Source organism: Myotis lucifugus, unplaced genomic scaffold (genome assembly GCF_000147115.1).
Source record: "Myotis lucifugus unplaced genomic scaffold, Myoluc2.0 scaffold_103, whole genome shotgun sequence".
NCBI classification, from domain to species: domain Eukaryota; kingdom Metazoa; phylum Chordata; class Mammalia; order Chiroptera; family Vespertilionidae; genus Myotis; species Myotis lucifugus.
Window position 1 is genome coordinate 1,568,609 of NW_005871151.1, and position 20,718 is coordinate 1,589,326.

Below are 20,718 nucleotides of genomic sequence, written 5' to 3' on the forward strand. Positions count from 1 at the left end.
TGCTGGCTCCACCCATCAGCCCTGAGAGTGCAGGAGAGTTCCCACAGGCCGTGGGTACCAGCTGGCCAGGAGCCGTGAGGACAGCCTTGGAGGCTGGCTGGCACACCATGAGCGTAGCAAGGGCCCGTCTCCAGCAGCCTCCTGTCTGAGCCACCTGAACAGGCCTGCCTTGATCTGCTCCAGATAGTGCGTTCTCTTAGAAAATTAATTTTTGAGGAGGTACCGACAACAAAAACAAAGAAGCCGAAGCTGAAATGAAGAACAAGAAGAGTTCTGTCCTCATTTTCCCTAGTTGTCTTTGTCTCCCTGATTTGGTGGCTCATCTCTTCATTCCGTGCCTCCTGCCCCCTCATATGTGAAGCCGGTAAAGGCAGCACCCGCATTGGACAGAGCAGAGGGAACTGGGCAAATTTTAATGCCCTCCTTTCAACAGTGTGGGAGAGACTGTCCCAGTTCTTCCTTGAAGCGGGTGGGAGTGAGAGCAGAAGGGAGAAACTGAGGCCTGACTTTTGAGAACATTTAAGGCTCCATGCCTTGAATGTAGAGCCTTCTCATACTATAAACTCGTTTATAATAATAATCCTATATACTAAAAGCCTAATATGTCTGGTCGTCCATTCAACCAATCAAAGCATAATATGCTAATGATATGCTAAGGCTGCTCAATTGCTCACTATGATGTGCACTGACCACCAGGGGACAGATACTCTGACCGGTAGATTAGCTTGCTGCTCGGGTCCGGCCAATCGGGACTGAGTGAAACGGGTTGGATATGCCCCGAGCCCTCCCGCGTCCCTCCCCAGCCCTGATCATGCACTGTGGGGTCCCTTGGCCTGTCCTGCCCCCTCTCGAAATCTGGGATGAGAGACTCCCCGTCCACCCCCAGGGCACGAATTTTGTGCACCGAGCCTCTAGTTCAGTGGTTCTCAACCTTCCTAATGCCGCAACCCTTTAATACAGTTCCTCATGTTGTGGTGACCCCAAATTTCACATTGTTACAAATTGAGCATAATTAAAGCATAATGATTAATCACAAAAACAATATGTAATTATATATGTGTTTTCCGATGGTCTTAGGCAACCCCTGTGAAAGGGTCGTTCGACCCCCCAAGGGGTCACAACCCACAAGTTGAGAACTGCTGCTCTAGAGGCTCACCTTGTAGATAAATAGGGGCGAGTCTTTTATTTAGGGGGTGGTCCAGCGTTGGAACGGGGAGGAATGAGGTCCACGGGAGGCAGGTGTTGGGGGTCTGTGATGCTACACCGAGGAGAGCACATTGGATTTGAGGTCAGAAATCTGGGGTTAACCCAAAGGGGTCGAGACCCACAGGTTGAGAACCGCTGCTCTAGTTAATAATAATAGTGGCAGCTGATACATATCTACTACTTACAGGGTGCCCGGCTCTAAGCCCTCTACATGAATCATCTCTCTCTGCCCAACAGCCCTGGACGTTGGCATATTATTACCCCTTGTTTATAGGCGAGGAAGCTGAGGTTCCACCAGGTGGTATTACATCTTCCAAGACGGGGATGCACCAGGGCATCCTCACCTGAGGGCACATTACAGAAATAAGGAGGCTCAGCTAGTCCTCCAGCTGGCTCAGAGCAGGAGTGCCATGGGAGGTGGGGCGGGCTGTGGGTGGTGATGATCCCAACCACATTTGCTTTCATGCGCTGTGGGTTAGGTGTTAGACACTGCACTTTACATATGTTAGCTCATGGAAGCATTTTCACCTCCCTAATTTCATCAATGGGAAGGTTTAGGCTTGCCGAGGCCACATAGCTAAAAAGCACAGGTCCACATTGGGAATCTTTTTTGGTTTTTGATTGTGGAACAATGAAACAGTGAAACCACGTAACATGAAGTTTACCCTCTTAATCATTTTTAAGTGCACAGCTCAAGCCGTGCTGATTGTGCGCATGTTGTTGTAGGACAGACCTTCAGAACTTTTTCATCTTGCAAAACAGAAAGTCTGCACCCATTAAACAACTCTTTCCCTCGCCCCAGTCCCTGGAAACCACCATCTGCTGTCTGTGAATTCGTGAACTTTAGGTACCTCGTATAAGTGGGATGGATCATTCAGCATTTGTCCTTTTGTGGCTGGCTTATTTTACTTTGTGTAATGTCCTCAATGTTCATACATGCTCTAGCATGTGACAGGATTTTCTTCCCTTTTTAAGGAAGAATATTACTCCATTGTGTGTGTGTGTGTGTGTGTGTGTGTGTGTGTGTGTGTATGCACCACATTTTGTTTATTTCTTCATCTGACGATGGCCACTTGGTTTGCTTTCATCTCTTAGCCATCCTGGATAGTGCCGCTATGAACCTGGGTGTGCAAATATCTATTTGAGATCCTGCTTTCAGTTCTTTTGTATGTATTTTTATTGATTCCAGAGAGGAAGGGAGAGGGAGAAAGAGAGAGAAACATCAATGATGAGAGAGAATCATTGATCAGCTGCCTTCTGTTTGCCCCACACTGGGGATCGAGCTCGCAACCTGGGCACATGCCCTGACCGGGAATTGAACTATGACCTCTTGATTCATAGGTTGATGCTCAACCACTGGGCCACACTGGCTGGGCTGCTTTCAGTTCTTTTGGAGACATATCTCTCTCCAGATGCGGGATTTCTCGATTATATGGTAATTCTATTTTTTTAATTTTTCTGGGAACCACCATACCCTTTTCCATCGCGGCTGCACCATTTTATACTCTCAGCTGCAGTGCACGGGGATCCAGTTTCTCCACATCCTCGCCACAGGCTGTAAATCTTAATCTATGATAGCTTCTTTCACTGCAGAAGCGGACTACAAACTGATCACAGAGGATTTTGAAAGAATATGTTACCTGGGCCTGTCTCCCCTCCTCCACTGCCTCCCTGACCTGCACACCTCCTGCTTGCTGTGCTGTGTGTGAAGCACCCGAGATGGAGTTTCCCGTGTGGACTGTCCATGGAGGCGTGTCCATGGGGCCGGCACCGAGGATGCTGTGAGATTTACAGGATGTGGTCACCCCAGGAAGGGGCTGACCTCCTGGCAATTCCCGGAGGTGTGACCGCTCGCAGCTGCATGGGGACAGCACTCTGAGCAACCCGCGCAGCACGTACCTATGGAAGGGGCATTTGGGCAGCGCCCACCACACCTGGCTCATGGCAGTAGCTTCTGGACTGTTCTCTCTGCTTCCTCGCTTGCTCCCCTGCCCCCACCCATGCACACACGCACACACAGAAAACCTGTTCTCCACTGGCATCTTGAGAGAGCCTTTGGAAAGAAAAGCCAGATCAGGCCATTTCTCAGCCCTGAGCCCTCCCGTGGCTTCTCTCCTCACACACTGGGAAAGGCAAGTTCTTACAAATGACAGTGAGCGCAAAGGGTCAGCCCCCTGTGCCCCCTCTGGTCTCAGCTCACCGTCCTCCTCACTGCCTCTCTCCCAGGCAGCCCGGCTCCCCCGTGGTCCTGACGCACGCCGGCTCCCTTGCTCTGTCCGCTGCCTGGAGCATGCAGCCTGGATCCCTACAGGCTCATTTCCTCATTTACTTTACGTGTTTGTTCCCCTGTCCCCTTAAAGTGATAGCTGCCCAAGCAACCCCACTTTAACATCAGGGCCCTCCTCGCCACCCACACACGTCCTTTATCCCTTGCTTCATTTTCATCCAGCATTCTATATATTTTAATTATTTATACGGGTATCCCAAAAATGTATACACACTCTGAATAATTATTAATTCCAGCGGATTCACTCTGAAAAGAAAGGAACATCAATGGAGCCATCAGCTTTAAAGTGTGTATACAGTTTGGGGGACACCCTGCCTATTTGTCTGTTTTCTGTGTCGCCCAATGAGAATGCCAGCTCCCGTGGTGGTGGCAGGATGGAGTCGTTTGCTCACTGCTGTGCCCTCAGCTCCCACCATTGAGCCTGGCGCACAGTAGGTGCTCAGTCCTCATCTGCAGAACGAGCGAATGTTTTCGAATGTGTGTCAAATTTTGGGGTCTGGCCAGCCACCCAGAGGCCCCGTAGGCAGGAGCGGAGCATGCAGCTACCGCGGTGGATCAGTATCAGGCGGTATTTGGACAACACATTTGCCTGAACATGGGTCTGCCTAACCCATGAAACTTCTGTTGACCCCAGATCGTCTCACCCATTCACGTGCTTTCCCAGAAACGCTTGGGTTTCCACTTCCCCAGGTCATGCTATTCTTCCTGACACAGCAGACCCATCGTAAAGCAGGCCAGGAATGTGCAGGATGGAGGAGGCCGGATGGGCATTCACTTCTGGCTCATTTATTGGGCCTTGACTCTGGAAGAGGCACTCAGGGTCACCCCTGGAGGTTTGGCCCATCTTGTCCCCACACTGGGCCCTGTTGCCCCTGCCATTCGCCTGCCCCTTGCCAAGTCCCGGCATGGCTTTGGCTTCCCCTGCCGTTAACAGGTGTCTCCTGATTTCTACGAGGTTGAAATAATTGTGTCTTTTGGGTCCATAATCCAGTATTTTGAGCAAATAAAATCCTGTCCGTAGTTTCCCAAGGGAGGAAAGGTGCCCTGGAAGTTTGTAAGAGGATATTAAGTGCCCCATTAGTGATACTTTTTATTTTATTTTAATCGTTACGTGTGTGCTTTACTGAAGCAGGGTAGTGTGGGATTCTGAACTCTACCCATTTGTCACCAACCGGCTGAGCCATGGGACCTCGGATAAGGTACTTAACTGCTCTGGGTCCCTCTTTCTTCACCTTGAATTTTGGAAAACCTTAGATATTAGGAAAACTCTGCCTAGAAGTTCTAAAGCCCTCCTTTTATAGAGGAGTCACTGAGGATCAGAGAGGTTAAGTAACTTGCCGCCCAGGGTAACCCAGCTGGCCAGAGGCAGAGCTGGGGCGCCATACGGCTCTCCTGACTTCCAGGGCTTTGTTCTTTGCACTGTGGAAGCTGCATCGCTTTGCCTGGCCCTCACCCTGGAAGGCCTGGGAGTGCCACCCTTACTGGTTTTATACAGTGAAGGAGGAACGGTATTCGGAATGGGTTCTGTGAACGCCCCTCATACCCTCTCAACATAACCACAGCTAAGGTCTCCTGAGTTTTTACCAGACATTTCTCGGTGCTTTATTTATTGATTGATTGATTTTTATTGATTTTTAGAAGAGAAAGGTAGGAAAAAAGGGGAGGGAGGGAGGGAAGGAGAGAGAGAGAGAGAGAGAGAGAGAGAGAGAGAGAGAGAGAAGAGAGAAGATAACATCGATCAGCTGCCTCCTGCAACACCCCCTACTGGGGATCTGGCCCACAACTCAGGCATGTGCACTGACCAGGAATCGAATAGGGCCACCCCTGTGGTGCACTGGATGATGCCCCACCAACTGATCCACACTGGCCAGGGCACCTCAAAGTGCTTTAGACGGAGCAGTGGTTTCCAGAGTGTGGTCCCTGGGCCATCAGCATCACCTGGATGCAGGTAACCCTCAGACCCCCTGGCCAAGCCCTGACTCGGGAGCTCCGGGGGAGGGCCCAGCTCTCTGTGCTAAGAAGCCTCGCAGGGGTCTGGTGCCTGCTCGAGTTAGAGGGCCCCGGGCTCCAGGTCCTCAACAGCCCCTTGAGGGTAAGCAGTGGGATGTCCCTGAAATACAGGGCAAGTGGCAGCAGGGAGGTGGAGACCAAGGTCCCCTTCTGCTGCGTGTGCATCCAGTAAGCGTGAGTAAGCAGCTCACCACCCGCACCTTCTTGCACCCAAGCGTCTGGTCCTCACAGCAACCCAACAGGGCGCCCATTTTTACATGCATGTTACAGATGAGCCAGTGAGGCTCAGGGACGTTAAGTGCCTGCTTCAAGGTCACACGGCGATGCAGCGTTGAAGGTGCAGCTCAAACCCAGGTCTCCTGACTCTCGTTGGTTTTCATCACTCCTTCGTCTGGGCCTCTGTCCCCAGCTGTGTGCTTCTCCGGCTGCCACGTGACAGCAGCTGCCTCCCCACCTGGCCCCTGCCCAGGAGGCTGCAGCTGCAGCCCAGCATCACACTGAGCCTAACTTTTCGCCATTTTTAAATCGGTTTCCCCTCTCACTCCCACTCCTGCTGTTCCCCTGATAGGAGACAGTTTTCCCTAAATTGTGCCCCCAGGCAGAACGCCCTGCAGGGTGTACCAGGCCTTCTGGGTCACTGCGGATGGTGTTGCTAGGGCAACAGGGCCGGGCAGAGTGTTGATGACTTTTGCCAGGGCCACCGTTCGTTTGCCTCCATCCTGTAGTTTGGTCTGAATTTCTTTTGGGACAATGCTTATCTTCCCCAACTGGCATATATGTGAAAACAGCCCTAGGGGATTTTTTTCTGTCACATTGGAAACTCCAAGAAATGCTCTTGTCCTACCTGAGTTCTTCCTGCGGGTCCTAAAAGTGACAGCGGCTGAGCCCAGCAGCATCGGGAGCGAGCCTAGTTCACAGCTACGGCTCTCCTACCTACACATCCAGGTACACATTCACAGCGTACAAGGTGGGCAGGGCACCCTGTGCAGGATGAAGGGGTGAGCGGGAGCCTCCATGGGCCTCCTTAGAGAGAGCCTTGTGGTCCATGTGTCTGTGGAGTTTGCTGAGCTCCTTAAACTTTATCCGTGCAATTACACATCCCCAAGTGTGGCTCCTGCTTTGTTTCACTTTAGGGGTAAGTATGTATCTGTGAAGGTTTCAGTCTTCCCCTCCAGCCTCCAGGACAGAGGGGATGTGAGGAAAGGGCACCAGAATTGGTCAGAAAACTTGGCTCATTCAAAAGGTGTGGAAGCCAGTGGTTGAGCGTCGACCTATGAACCAGGAGGTCACAGTTCGATTCCCAGTCAGGGCACATAACTGGGTCCCAGTGTGGGGAGTGCAGGAGGCAGCTGATCAATGATTCTCTCTTCATTGATGTGTCTATCTCTCCCTCCCTCTCCTTTCCACTCTCTGAAATCAATAAAAATGCATTAAAATAAAAACAAAGGAGTGTAAGGGGTGTGATGCAGGGCCAAAGGCCTGGGCAGGGCGGAGGGAAACCGGGGAGGGGTGCCAAGCTCCCTGGAGGGAGTCACTGCAACCCCTGGGGAGGGGCGGGAGGTGGGGGCCTTGTGAAACCAGCAGGAACTGGAGGTGTAGGAGGGCCCCTGGCAGGAGCGGGGAATCTGACCTGTCCTTGCCGCCCTCATTGACCAAACTCCTCCAGAACCCAGCAGTTACAGGAGCCTGCAATTCGGTCTATAAAGGCCGGGCTACCCGGCACAGAGGAAGCTGGGGAAGGGTAGAGAGAGGGGGCCTGGAGGGGCAGATAAGAACATCACCCCCCCCCCACATCCAGGCCTTGTCACCAGTAAAGGCCAGTGTGACCTCTCTCGAGTGCAGGGAGGAGGGCTCCTGACCGCCTTCCTCTACTTAAAGAGGGTTTCTCGCGGCAGCTCTTTTGACCACTTGGGCAGGATCATTCTTGGCCGTGAGGGCCGTCCTGTGCGTTGAGGGATGTTGAGCAGCATCCCTGCCCACCCCTAGGAGAGATGAGCTGAATGACTCCAGACATTGTCAAAAGCTCCAGGGGCCAGGGAGTGAGTGAAGCGCTGTCAGGGCCCAGAGGCTGACGGGCGGGACGGGCCTCTCCCTGAGCTCGAGGAGCAGGTGTGTGCGGGATGGTGAGCCCGACTGCAGGATTTCTGAGACAGTGAGGATCCTGATGAGGCTGAGGTCCAGCTTACGGTGCTGAGCGCGGGTGGCCCGGGGGAGGGAAGGCCATTGGGACTGAAGAGGTCATGGACGTGGTGTTGGATGCTTCACCCCAGGATGGTGAGGCTTCCCTTGCTGGTGTCGCAGGTGGGGTGTCGTTGTTCTCAGAGCCCGAGTGGGAACGGCCAGGGTCTCAGGACTATTCTTCAGTGGCTGATGAGGGTAACGGGGAGCCAGAGGCCCTGCCACGGGAGGGAGGGCTGTGGGTAGTTCTGACCATGCAGAGGCACCTACGAAGCACCCTCCATTATTTAAGTGTCAGGTGCCAAGGGAACATACTTGTTCTGTGCTTCTCCCTGGACAGAACGAGGCTGCAGGGGGTCGGGAGGCTGGTGCCCAGGCCAGGAAGGCCTTGCTTTAGTAGAAGAGACAACATGGAGAGGGTGAACCCTGCACTCCGGAGCTGTTTTGAGAGAGGCTGGATGGCTGCCTGTAGGGGGTGCCCTGGAGCAGGACTTTCCAATCTGGTCAAGTCCTGCCCATTTTATTATAGAAAAGGCTAACTGTAGAGCACCAGGGGGGAAACAGGCAAAGTTGCTGGCAGCAGAGGGTGCTGAGCCTGAGGGGCCAGCCCTGCCTGGTAGCAGGAGAGCTTGAAGAGATGAGTACCTCCATCGCCTGGAGTTCATGTATGGCACACCAAGGCGCCAAGGCACCCCGTTTGGGAAGCTCAAGGACGTTTGTGCTGTGATTGGAATGCAATGTGCCCAGCGCCGTATTCTGCTTTTGGCATCGTTCCCGCACATGCTCCATGACATTCTGCAGGACGTGTTATGCCTCTTACGTGACAGGGAGTCACCTGACACTGCACTACCTGACACTACACTCGCAGGATCACCTTGGGTTAAAGGACGGAGCCAGGATTCATTCATTCACATCTGGGGCCCCAGCTCTTGACTACTTAGATGATAAGATCCATCAGGCTCCCTTCAATCTGCCAGTCTTCGATTCTTTGAATGATACCGAGCTGTGGCCCATATTGACCCCTCTGCCCCTCTGCCATGTTATCAAGTTGACCCAAACCTGAGACAGTTCATGGGAACATTCCACAAGCTCTCGGAGCCACCTCTTCTTGGTCTGAGATCCCCAATGGCCCGCTCATCCTTTTGGGGCATATTTTCTTTCCTCTCTCTGGTTGCCATCTGTCATCGTCTCCAGCTTGGGGGCAGGGAGCTCACTATTTGTCTGTTTGAGCCAATTGCCTTGTCTCTCATCCCCAAAATGTAATTGAAAAGAGCCTTAATGGTTTCCAAATGATGATAGCTCCATAAACCGATTAAAAAGGCTTAATAAAACTGTCTCCAGTTATTTTCCAGAGCTGCAGCCTGTGTACTTTGTTTTCTGATGATCCCAACAAGAAGTAAAGGCCATTTTTCTTTGTCATGCGGTCGGAAGCCCTGGGAAGGCCCTTCTCCATGGGTCTAACTGCTCGCCCTGTTTTTGTTTGCTCCCCAGACGATCCACGTTGCTATCGTCTGCGCAGGATACAACGCCAGCCGGGATGTCGTCACCTTGGTCAAGTCTGTCCTGTTTCACAGGTGAGCGCGATGGCTACTTTCTGCAGGTGTGGCGATCTGCCTATGTGTGTTTCCAGGGGGAAGGGTTACATCCAAGCACCCTTTCATCAGACATTCAAGCTGCCATGAAGATTTAACTTTTGCTGAGACCTTGGGGAGACTATCTGTGTGTGTAAAAGGCTAATATGCAAAGTGTCCATCTGACCAGTAGCTATGATGTGCACTGACCACCAGGGGGCAGACACTTAACGCAGGAGCTGCCGAGCTGCAGTGACTTGGCAGCAGCGGTTCTTGGATGACACACCCCGCCGGAAACCAGAGAGGAGGGAGCCCAATTCCTTGCAGGGCTGCGCGATTCCACCTTTGGCCGTGGGTTATGTTGTTGCTGGGGCACTGCCGGCCCTGAATCTGGCTTACTGCACACTTGCGTTTACGTTCCACACCCTGTATGACAGCAACTTCGTGGCGTGCCCTCTCGCACTCTGGGACTCCTCGGGGCATGTCGAAGAGCCGGTTTTGGCCTGATCCTCACAGGCCAGGCCGAGGGACCTCACCTGCCGGAGGGTCCCTGCTCACTCTGCAGATGCGCTTCGAGCCACAGCACCACTATAGGTGCAGCTGGCCTGGGAGAGACTGCGGGAGATTGGCCCCAGGATGTGTCCAGCCTGTCTCGCTCAGTCCCGCCCCACCAGCCACCTTCTAATTAATTTCCTTTCAGTGTGCACGAATCCATGCACTGGGTCACTAGTTGTGTTAATAATGTTTAATAGTAGCGATTAGGTGCTGTCTCAGTGTTTAGAATTGCAGCTTTTAGACCTGAAGGGACCTTCAAGGACACCCCAAATTTAATGCTCCAGTTCTTCATCAGCTTACCTTGCCTGACAGTCACCAGACCTCTCTGTGTACACGTCCCTGTTGCCGGGTTGTGGCTGAATTGTGTGTGTCGCCCCAAAATACTTTATCTGTTGGAGCTCTAATCCCCAGTAGCTCAGAATGTGACTGAATCTGGAGATAGGATCTTTAAGGAGGTGATTCAATGAAAATGAGGTCAATAGAGTTGGTCCTAATCTGGTATGACTGGTGCCCTTATGGGAAAGGATTAGGACACAGACTCACACAGTATGAAGACCATGTGAGGACATGGAGAAGACAGCATCTACGAGCATCTACAGCTAAGGCAGGAGGCCTGGGAAGAAACCAACCCTGCCGACACCTCAGTCTTGAACTTCCAGCCTCTAGACTGTGTGAAATTCTTTCTATTGGTTAAGCCACTCAGTCTGTGGCATTTTGTATTGTTCTGTGGAATTTTGTTACGGCAGCCCTAGCAAACTAAAATAGGTTGCATTGTCTTTTCCATTGTAGCCTGGCCCACCTCTGGCCATTTCTGACCATTAGAGAGTCCCTGCCTTACGTAAAAGTGCAAATTCCAACCTACAGATGATATCCATGGCCCCAGGGAGTCCACATGGAACCAGCCCCACGAAGGACAGATGCCTCTTCCTCCTGGAGATGCCTGCCTTCCTGAGTCATCGCTTCTTCCCCTTAAATTCCAGGCGTTGGCCTCTAATTTTCCCCGGGACTTTCCTTCTCTGTGTTGAGTGATACCTCGGCATCCTTAGGGTCTATCCAGATTGAACCCCCAGTTCCAGCCAGTGTCCTTGGCTCTGTTCAAAGAAACTTTCCAAGGTTTGGATGAAGCTTACCCAGAGCTTTAGCCAACAGCATACAAATGTATCAGGTGACGGGGTCAGGATCCGGAAGGTTCTCAGCAGTAGGAATAGCCACAAAAGTCTCCGCGTTCAGTTGAACAGAGATGAATGGAAAGTTTGATGCTAGAATCCAACTGTCAGAGGCATCAGCAGAGACAGGAGAAATGGGCACCCAAGCGCTGCCAACCCAGCACGAAACAGGGTTCATCTTGGGTTCAGCCCCCCGTCCAACCCATCTATTAGAAGTGCCTCAGGGTTCTCCCTTGAACATCTTTTCCCACTCTACCCTTTCCTCTCCTCCCACTGTGACTGGCAGAGTTCGGGTATGCTTAGCTTCTCTGGCACTAGTCCTTCCCGTCTCCCCACAGCCAGGCTCCTAAAAGGCGAGGATGGTATTTCAGACACGCAAATCTGGCTTCTCAAAGCCCTTCATTGGCTTTTCCTTGTCCAGGGCAGAGAACTGAATCTCTACAGTGTCACACAGACCATCCGGATGGGATGTCATTCCCCACTGTGTTCTCCCTCTCCTCCCCTTGCTGATACTTCACGCTCCGGCAACACTGACCTGGTCGCACCCCCACCTGCTGCAGGCGTGCCCAGGTGTGCCCTGCCTGCTGTCTGTCCTCATTCAGCACTGTCTGCCCATTTCTGCCCTCTTCCTTCCTCTCTTCCCACCCTAACTTGCAGATTTGCCTTACTCTTTAATACTCCGCATAGCCATCATTTCTATTAGACAGCCCCCCTGGAGATGTAGGTCTAGGTTGGGGCTTGCCTTCTATAGCCCATAATGCCCTGTGCATCTTTCTGTTATTATTTTTATTACATTGTATTTACTTATCTATTTCTGTTGTGTCTTTTATAGTAGAACTAGAGGCCCGGTGCACAAAAATTTGTGCACTCGGGGGGGAAGGGGGGGGTCCCCCAGCCCGGCCTGTGCCCTCTCGCAGTCTGGGACCCCTCGGGAGATAACGACCTGCTGGCTTAGGCCTGCTCCCGGGTGGCAGAGGGAAGGCCCAATCCCTAGGTGCAGCCCCTGGTCAGGCTCAGAGCAGGGCCAATTGGGGAGTTGGGGCACCGCCCCCTCATGCACAGAGCAGGGCAGATCAGGAGGTTGCGATGCCACCCTCAGTCACGCTCAGGGTAGGGCCGATTGGGGGGTTGGGGCACCACCCCGTCACACTCAAGGCAGGGTCGATGGGGAGGTTGCGGCGCCACCCCCTGTCACGCACAGAGCAGGGCCGATCAGGGGGTTGGGGCGCTGCCCCCTGTCACACACAGAGCAGGGCCAATCAGGGGGTTGGGGTGCTGCCCCCTGTCACTCACAGAGCAGGGCCCATCAGGGGGGTTGGGGCTCTGTACCCTGTCACACACAGAGCAGGGCAGATCAGGGGGTTGGGGCGCTGCACCCTGTCACACTCAGGGCAGGTCCAATGGGGAGGTTATGGCTCTACCCTGTCACACACAGAGCAAGGCCCGTGGAGGGGGGTTGGGGCGCCACCCTCTATCACCCACAGAGCAGGGCTGATCAGGGGGTTGGGGCGCCTTCCCCTGTCACGAACAGAGCAGGGCGGATAGGGAGGTTGTGGCCCCGCCCCCTGTCACTCACAGAGCTGCAGGGCGATCAAGGGGTTTGGGCGCTGCCCCCTGTCACGCTGATCCTGGTGCCAGGAGCCTCGCTGCTCCGCTGATCCCGGTGCCGGGAGGCATATTACCCTTTTACTATATAGAATAGAGGCCTGGTGCATGGGTGGGGGCCGGCTGGTTTGCCCTGAAGGGTGTCCTGGATCAGGGTGGGGGTCCCCACTGGGGTGCCTGGCCAGTCTGGGTGAGGGGCTGAGGGCCCTTTTCAGGCTGGCGGGTGACTGAAGCTCCCAACTGCTCCTTTTTTTCTTTTTTTTTTTCTATTCTGGGCCAGCTTTAGCTCTGAGGCCTCGCTGCTGAAAGCAGGTTTCTGGCCTTTACCTTCTGTATTTGATACAATGTTTCGGTCCGGCTGGCTGAAGGCAGGCTGACTGAAAGCCGGTTTCTGGGGTTTTGTTTAGCTTCTATATTTGCAACATAGTTGCTTAGAGTTGCAGTTGAGAGGCCGGCTATTCAGGCGGGGAACGTTGGAGTCCACCGTCACTGGAGCAAGCAAGCCTCCCTGTTTGCTTCAGTGCATGGCTGCCGGCTGCCATCTTGGCTGACAGTTAATTTGCATAAGGATATGCTGATTAGCCAATGGGAAGGGTAGCGGTCGTACGCTAATTACCATGTTTCTCTTTTATTAGTGTAGATGTGGGATGTGTGCCTTATTTTTTCTGTCTTTCTAGTATCTTAGTCAAGTACTTAACACACATTATATGCTCCCTCAATGTTTACTTGGTTGACAACTGAACCTAGGGGACTTCATTCATAAAATAACCTGAAGATATATTTATTCAACCGGTTAACACCTAGTTCAATCTGGCTCACACCTAGTTCAGTTTCACATTTATGCCACTGTCTTGCTGACTGATTTTTAGCAGGTCATTTGAACTCTTTAGACCAAGCATGTCAAACTCAAAGGCTAACACGGGCCAAATAAATGAGGCATGCGGCCTATGGGCCGTGAGTTTGACATGCTTGCTTTAGACATTAGCTCTTGTGTCAGTTTGCTTTTGCTGCTGACCAACTCACCCTAAAACTTATTTGGTTGAAAAGAACATTTCTTTATTAGCTTGGCTCTTTGTACGGACCTCACCTGGATGGTTCTTTTGTTGCCCCCCCTCCCTTTGCCCCCTTATGTGTCTGCAATCAGTCAGTGGGGTAGCAAAACATCCATCACTGCCTCCTGGAGGGGGAGGGGGAGGGGGTTGGGAGAAGCTAGCAACACCCTCAGGGGTGGGGCTCTCAGCTCCTCCTCATCTCCCTGTCCAGTTGGCATGGTGACTTCGGAGGAAGGGAGGAAATGGGAATGGCCAAGTGGGGCTCTACCCCACATCTTCCTTTGGAGGTGTGGCGGGACGCCCCTCCCACACCACCGCGGTTCCTGGGTGCTTTCTAAGACTCCACGTGGTTCTTCACCTTCATCGGCAACTTGAAACCAGGCTTTTTGGGACTGAGCATTGAATTCAATGAGTGGTAATCAGCCTTTGATGTAATTATTCCTTCTCTCCACTAAAGAACTCAGGTCCCTCCCCGATCTGGGGAAAAAAACGAAAAACCACTCTTTAGAGAAGCCTATTTGCATGACCACAGACTGTCAATTATGTTATTTCTCAAATTTATGGCCAGTTTTCAGGTCACAGAACGTTCTGGTGGTCGTGTTTGGTGTAAATACTATTGCTGTTGCTTTAGCCACAGATCCGATAATCCTGATAGTTGCCGAAATGGTGAGAATTCTATTGAGTGCAAACTCTTACTCCTATGGTAACGACACAGCAGCATGTAAAAAATGTAATGTAAAAATAGCAGTTGTTGCACCATCACGGGGGCATGGAGATTTGAGAAGAAAGCACCTACTTCTGAGGTGTTATGAAAATTCTACACCCCACGTCAGTGACCAAATAACCACTTCCGCCCTCCCACCCAAGAAATTCGACCAATGAGAATGGTCCTGTGAATTGATAGGCAGGGGCTCGTGAGTTTAGATATCTAGATAGTAGGACTTCTGAGAGGGTTTTCAGCTCAGAAAGTCCAGCTATAAATAGTTTCCTTGCTTCTAGCGCACGTTACGGGGATTAACACACACATGATGATAAAGCACTTTGACAAACGAGGTACCTCCTAATGGAAAGAATAATGTAATAATAGTAGGGCAGGATGGCTCTTTCGGCTTTCACTGTGAATTACAGTAATTAGATTTGTTTTCCAGACAAGGTTTTCGGCAGATTTTCATTGAAGGCTTGCTTTGTTACTCGAAATCAATGTTACTTCTGCAGTCTGCCCGCTGATGGTAGGCACACTGTATTATGAAAGGTAGGAAAAGAGTGATACGGACACTCACACACATGGACGCCGGCACTGAAAATGGCTAGGGCAACTTTTTGGAAAGAAATGTCATAGTAGAATGCCCAAGACCATGACCCGACATGACTGCGTTAGGGGCTCTGTCTTAAACGGCTAATCCTAACGCACAAAGGCTTTTGTGAAATATTACTTATAGTTAGAAAAATTTGAATAGCACTTATAAACAGTAAGGTTAAATAAATGGAACATCCTCTGACACTAAACCACGTTCTTCGTTGGTTTTAAGAAGGACGTCATAACATAGACATAGATGCTATTTTATGATACAAAATAAGTGACAGCAGAATTCAAAAACGTATGCATGCCCTAGTCAGTTTGGCTCAGTGGTTAGAGTGTCAGCCTGTGGACCAAAGGGCCGGAGTTCGATTCCAGTCAATGGCACATACCTCGGTTGCAGGCTCCTCCCTGGCCCAGGCCCTGGTCGGAGGCAACCAATTGATGTGTTTTCTCTCACATTGATATTTCTCTCTGTCTCTCCCTCTCTTTTCCACTCTCTAAAAATCAATGGAAAAATATCCTCAGTGAGGATTAAAAAACAACAACATATGCATAGTGTCATTCTACAATATAAACGTCACATACACACAGATACACATCTACCTGGTGTGAATACAGGGCGTAGAAGACTAGCAGAAAAATAAATTTAAAAATGGAAATTTTTGCATGTTGTGGTTGGGGGTGATCTTGCTTTTGTTTTCTCTTTACATATATTTTGGTCATCTCAGTATGCAGCCTCTATGGTGAAGAAAAAGCTGGTGAGAATATAATAAATTCCAAATATAGGTGAACAAAGGCTTATCTAATAGAAAGTAGCACAATGTAAATAAAGTCTTTGTCACCTGGCTGGAAAGATGTTTAAAGAAAAATGTGGGGAAGCCTGTAACTCCAATCCCAATTGCAAATAAACTGGGAAATATAGCAGCTCTTCAAGGAAACGGAGCTTTTAGTGAGCCGAGAAAGAAAATATTTATTTAGTAACTTACATGTTTACCTCCTGGGCAGGAAAGTTGGCCAGCTTGTAAAAATTTAATATTTGCTTGCTGGGATGATCTACTTACTCTCACACTCAACAGTCCTGTTCGCAGGAGGGAGCGTGGCGATTCCCTCACTGTGCATATCATGCTGGGTTGTTGTTTTGGGTGTTTTGTTTGTCTGTTTGTTTATATTAATTTCACATGTGCCCCTGAAGACCATGGAGGATAAAACAGCATATTCGTGACCAGTATCTGCCTCTAACTGTCTTATTGCTTATTCAGGCTTAAACTTATTATAGAAGCAGTTTCCAGACTGTGAAGGGAGGAACTAGGATTTGAATAAAACCAAGAACCAGAGCTAGATGGGGATTCTGGTCTTGCCATCCGTGAGCTGGGAGCCACTAGGCAAGTCACTGTACTTGGAGCTCTGGCTGGTCCCCAAGCTGTCACTGGGCCTGTTTGACTACCAGAGGAGATGATCTGTGTGAAGCATCTCTGCATTTTATTTATTTAACAAATACGAATGCATCAGGCTCTGTTCCTCGTGTTTTTCAGAGATGAGTGCATAGGTTTCTTTGAGGCGGATACTGCTATTGTCCCCATTTTACAGGTGATGAAACTGAGGATCAAGATGTTAAGTCAATGCAGAGAGGATGGGCAGGGCCAGGTTTGGTCCCTGTCAACCTAGCTTCAAAGTCTGAGCTTTCATTCAGAAAAAAAAAAGTTACCATTTTGAGTATCATTATTCTTTTATTTTTAATTAACATTTGGGGAGACCATGTAGACATTGCTATCACTATTATGACTCTTCATAGTCGTCTTCATCCTCTCAGGTGGGTATTTTTGGGGTACTGAGTATGAAATAAATGGAACTTTTAAAGGCCTGGATGACTTAAGACAATACTATGGAATAAAGAAAAAAATGATAACTATAGGAGAGGAAGATTATGTTAATTGACTTGATTGTCATGATTATTTCATAATGTATAAATATGAAACCATCACCTTAAATGTTTATGATACTTCATGCTTACCTTAAAATATATACAACTTTTATTTGTCAATTATCTATCTATATAAAACCCTAATATGCAAATCAACTGAATGGCAGAACAACCAGCAGAACGACCGGTCACTATGATATGCACTGACCACCAGGGGGCAGACGCTCAACACAGGAGCTGCCCCAAGCTCGCAGGCCCCCACAAGCGGCAGGTGGCGGGGCCGGCAAGCGGGTGGTGCCAGGCCAGCCAAGGTGGGTGTGATCAGGGGTCCCCCAATCGCCCTGCCAGTTGCCCCGCAGATCAGCCCTGATCACCGGCCAGGCCTAGGGACCCTGCCCATGCACGAATTTCTGGACCAGGCCTCTAGTATCTCAGTAAAGTTAAGAATAAAAAATATGGACAGGGTAATATCTTTAAACGGGCGAGAGAGCTTATGCTCTTTGGTTATGCACATACACATGAAATCAGAGAACAAACTTGTATAGGTCAGATGCCAAGCATCACATATTTTTACTCCACCTTCATCCCAGCCCGGCCAATCAATGCCATTATCCCCACACGTGAATGAGGAAACTGAGGCATGTAGAGGTTAAAGAGCTCATTCAAGGTCATGGGTAAGGGATGCTCCTGGTATTCCAACCTCCCCTCTGCAAACGCCAGAGTCCATGCTGCTCTTACTAACCCAGGAGGCCTTTTGATTTTCTGGAAAGTGGCTCTGTTCTTCTCTCATGGAGAGCTTTTCTGACATGAAACTGACTTGTGCTCGAATCATCCCGCATTATCAAGGCCACCTGTCCTCCCGCACCCCAAGACCTCTCACTGGAAACCTCATTCTGGCCGCTGCGTTTTCCCGCAGTGAGTTCTGTTACATCTCTAAGTGCAACAGAATCACCGAGCGTTCAGGTTGCCCTCACCGGCTCCTTCTTTTTCTCAAAATTGCAGTTCCATTCCCAACTTAATAATTAAGGATTATTCAGCTCGGATGTCCCTGTGTAGTTTAATAAAAACAGACCCTGGGTTGCCTTGCAGGGGCCGTGGCACATTCCCGACAGGCTAAGGAAGGAAACTCGAGGAGAAAGCTGAGGTTTAATCATCTCTGCCTCTTTGTGTGACCATATTTATTGCATCCCACCCTGGAACAGGAGAGCAGTGGAGGCGGCCAGAGCATCGCTCATTACCAGCTGAGTTGCAGGCCCTGCTGACGATGAGGCACACGCTCGCTCGCTTCTTTGTTGTAAAAGCTCAGTCTTGTTTGAAATCTGTGGCAACGTCTGTGTGTTTGAACCCAGGGAAGCTGTCTGGGACCCACACTGCTCCGCCTGAACAGGCAGGCGCCTCTTCGCATGGGTTTAAAGCAATGCTCCCCAAAATGCACATATAACCGGCGGCAGGTATAAAAGGCTAGGTCAGATGTTGTGCAGATATAAAATTAGGTAGCATTGAATAAAAAATGAAAAGAATTAATCCCTTTGGGATTCTTCTGAATGAGTTCTGATTATCATTAGTAGTGAAATTCACTTCGGTGTAACTGTGTTCTTAGCATCTGTTGTCGGATCTCCTTCAGAACAAAAGAGAACAGGATGGAGATGTGGCCTTGGACTGATCTTGGAATTTGCAGGGCCCTGTTGTTAAAACTGGTGCTTACCTTGTGAGGTAGGAACCGACTGTGAGACTCAGAAGTGACACAGGGAGAATGAAATAGCACCTTTGTTGTCTTGAATTCTGGGATATCCTTTCCAATGTGGACACAATCCGGCTCCTGTTTGGCCCTATGAATTGGGTTGACCTTCAGCTCTGAGGCCACCTGGACAGTTACAGGCCTTCCTCACCTGGGCAAGCCACTTAGTGCACAACAGCACAACCCCCGAGGAAGAAGTCCAGGAAGAGCCCAGCCCACCAGGCCTGACTCCCTCACCCAAACTTACCATTCAGACCATCACTCTATTGGGGTGTAATTGACGTTCTCTAAAATTCACTTTTTAGACGTGTACACTTGGTGGGTCTTCAGTGTATTCACAGTTGTGCAACCATCACTACACTACTATCTAACAGTAGGCCATTTTCATCATCTCAAAAGCAAACCCTAACACCCAATAGCAGTCACTTCCACCTCCATCCCCTAATGCCACAGATCTACGTTATCATGGATTTGTTTATTCTGGACATTTCATAGCAATGGAATCATATGATATCATTTAGTCTTTTGTGGCTGGCTTTTTCCACCTAGCATAGTATTTTTTTTTTTTAAATATATTTTATTGATTTTTTACAGAGAGGAAGAGAGAGGGATAGAGAGTCAGAAACATCGATGAGAGAGAAACATCGACCAGCTGCCTCCTGCACATCCCCCACTGGGGGTGTGCCCGCAACCAACGTACATGCCCTTGACCGGAATCGAACCCGGGACCCCTCAGTCCACAGGCCGACGCTCTATCCACTGAGCCAAACCGGTTTCGGCAAGCATAGTATTTTTAAGGTCCATCCATGTCATAGCACCTGTCAGTACTTCATTCCTTTTTCATTGCTCAATAATGTTCCATTGATGGATAGACCAAGTTTTGTTTATCTTTTCACCAATTGGTGGCCATTTGGGTTGTTTCCACTTCTTGCCTCTTGAATGATGCCACCATGAAGATTTGTATACAAGCTTTTGACTTACGTTTTTGTTTGTTTTAGGGCAAAGAGAGTTTATTTTCTTTATTAAATTTACTAGAGGCCTGGTGCACGGATTCATGCACATTGAAAGAAAATTAATTAGAAGGTGGCGGCAGGGCAGGGCAGGACTGGGCGAGATAGGATGGACAGGCCCTGGAGCCAACCTCTTGTGGTCCTGCCCCAGCCACCGCACCTGGGGTGGTGCTGTGGCTCTAAGGGTGTCTGTGGAGTGAGTGAGGTCCCTCCGGCAGGTGGGGTCCCTCGGCCTGGCCTGCGGGGATCGGGCCGAAACCAGCAGTCCAACATCCCCTGAGGGGTCCCGGAGTGCCAGAGGGCACTGTACAAAGTTGCTGTTGCTCAGCAGCTCCTGCATTGAGCATCTGCCCCCTGGTGGTCAGTGCGCGTCATAGATACCAGTCGGCCGATCACTTAGGCTTTTATATATTTAGATTGGAGTGACATTGGTTAATAAGAATATATAGGTTTCAAGTGTACATTGCTATGATATATGATCTCTATATTGCATTGTGTGCCTACCACCCAAAGTCAGATCATCTTCTGTCACCATATATTTGGCCCCCTTTACCTTTAACATGTTTTCATATACTTTTTGCATATAACTAGGAATGGAATTGCTTAGTAACTCAGCAATAGTACTGCTATGCTTGTGTGAGGGGACAAGAGAGAACAAAATGAGCCCCCACATAATATGCTGGACATTTTTCTGGGGGCTGGGCTATACCCATGAGTGACAGACCCAAGTCTGTCCCCGCGGACAGAGATGGTACCTAACAAGCACTCCACAGTTAGTAACCTGGCGGGGCAGGAGGGTTGTGATTGGGCTGTCTTGATTCCAAGGGGCCTGTGGAATATGAAGGGGAGAACATCTGGTTGGCAGTGGATTAGCAAGGTAAAGCTCAAGGGGAACTTGGTTTCCATGGAGACTCCAGGAAAAGTGGTCTGGGCAATGTTCTCAGGTACTTTCTCTGTAGCCACCGAGAGGTGTGTGGACAAGACCAAGTTCCCATGATGAGTCAGTGTCAGCATATGTCACCTGCGCTGGGAGCCCCCCATGTCCCCTGGTTGAGCATTTTCACAGCCTTCTGAGGGAAGTGCATGAGGCACACTGGCCCCTGGGGCCATGCAAACACT

At 50.2% G+C, this 20,718-nt stretch overlaps 1 protein-coding gene across 1 annotated transcript in view; it reads left to right on the forward strand.

The window, feature by feature from the left end:
• The window catches only part of LARGE1 (LARGE xylosyl- and glucuronyltransferase 1), a 305,112-nt gene that overhangs the window by 85,581 nt on the left and 198,813 nt on the right, over nucleotides 1-20,718 (forward strand). Inside the window, 1 exon segment of the mRNA XM_023757230.1 lies at nucleotides 9,173-9,255. Within this exon segment, the coding sequence (XP_023612998.1) occupies nucleotides 9,173-9,255 (83 nt within the window).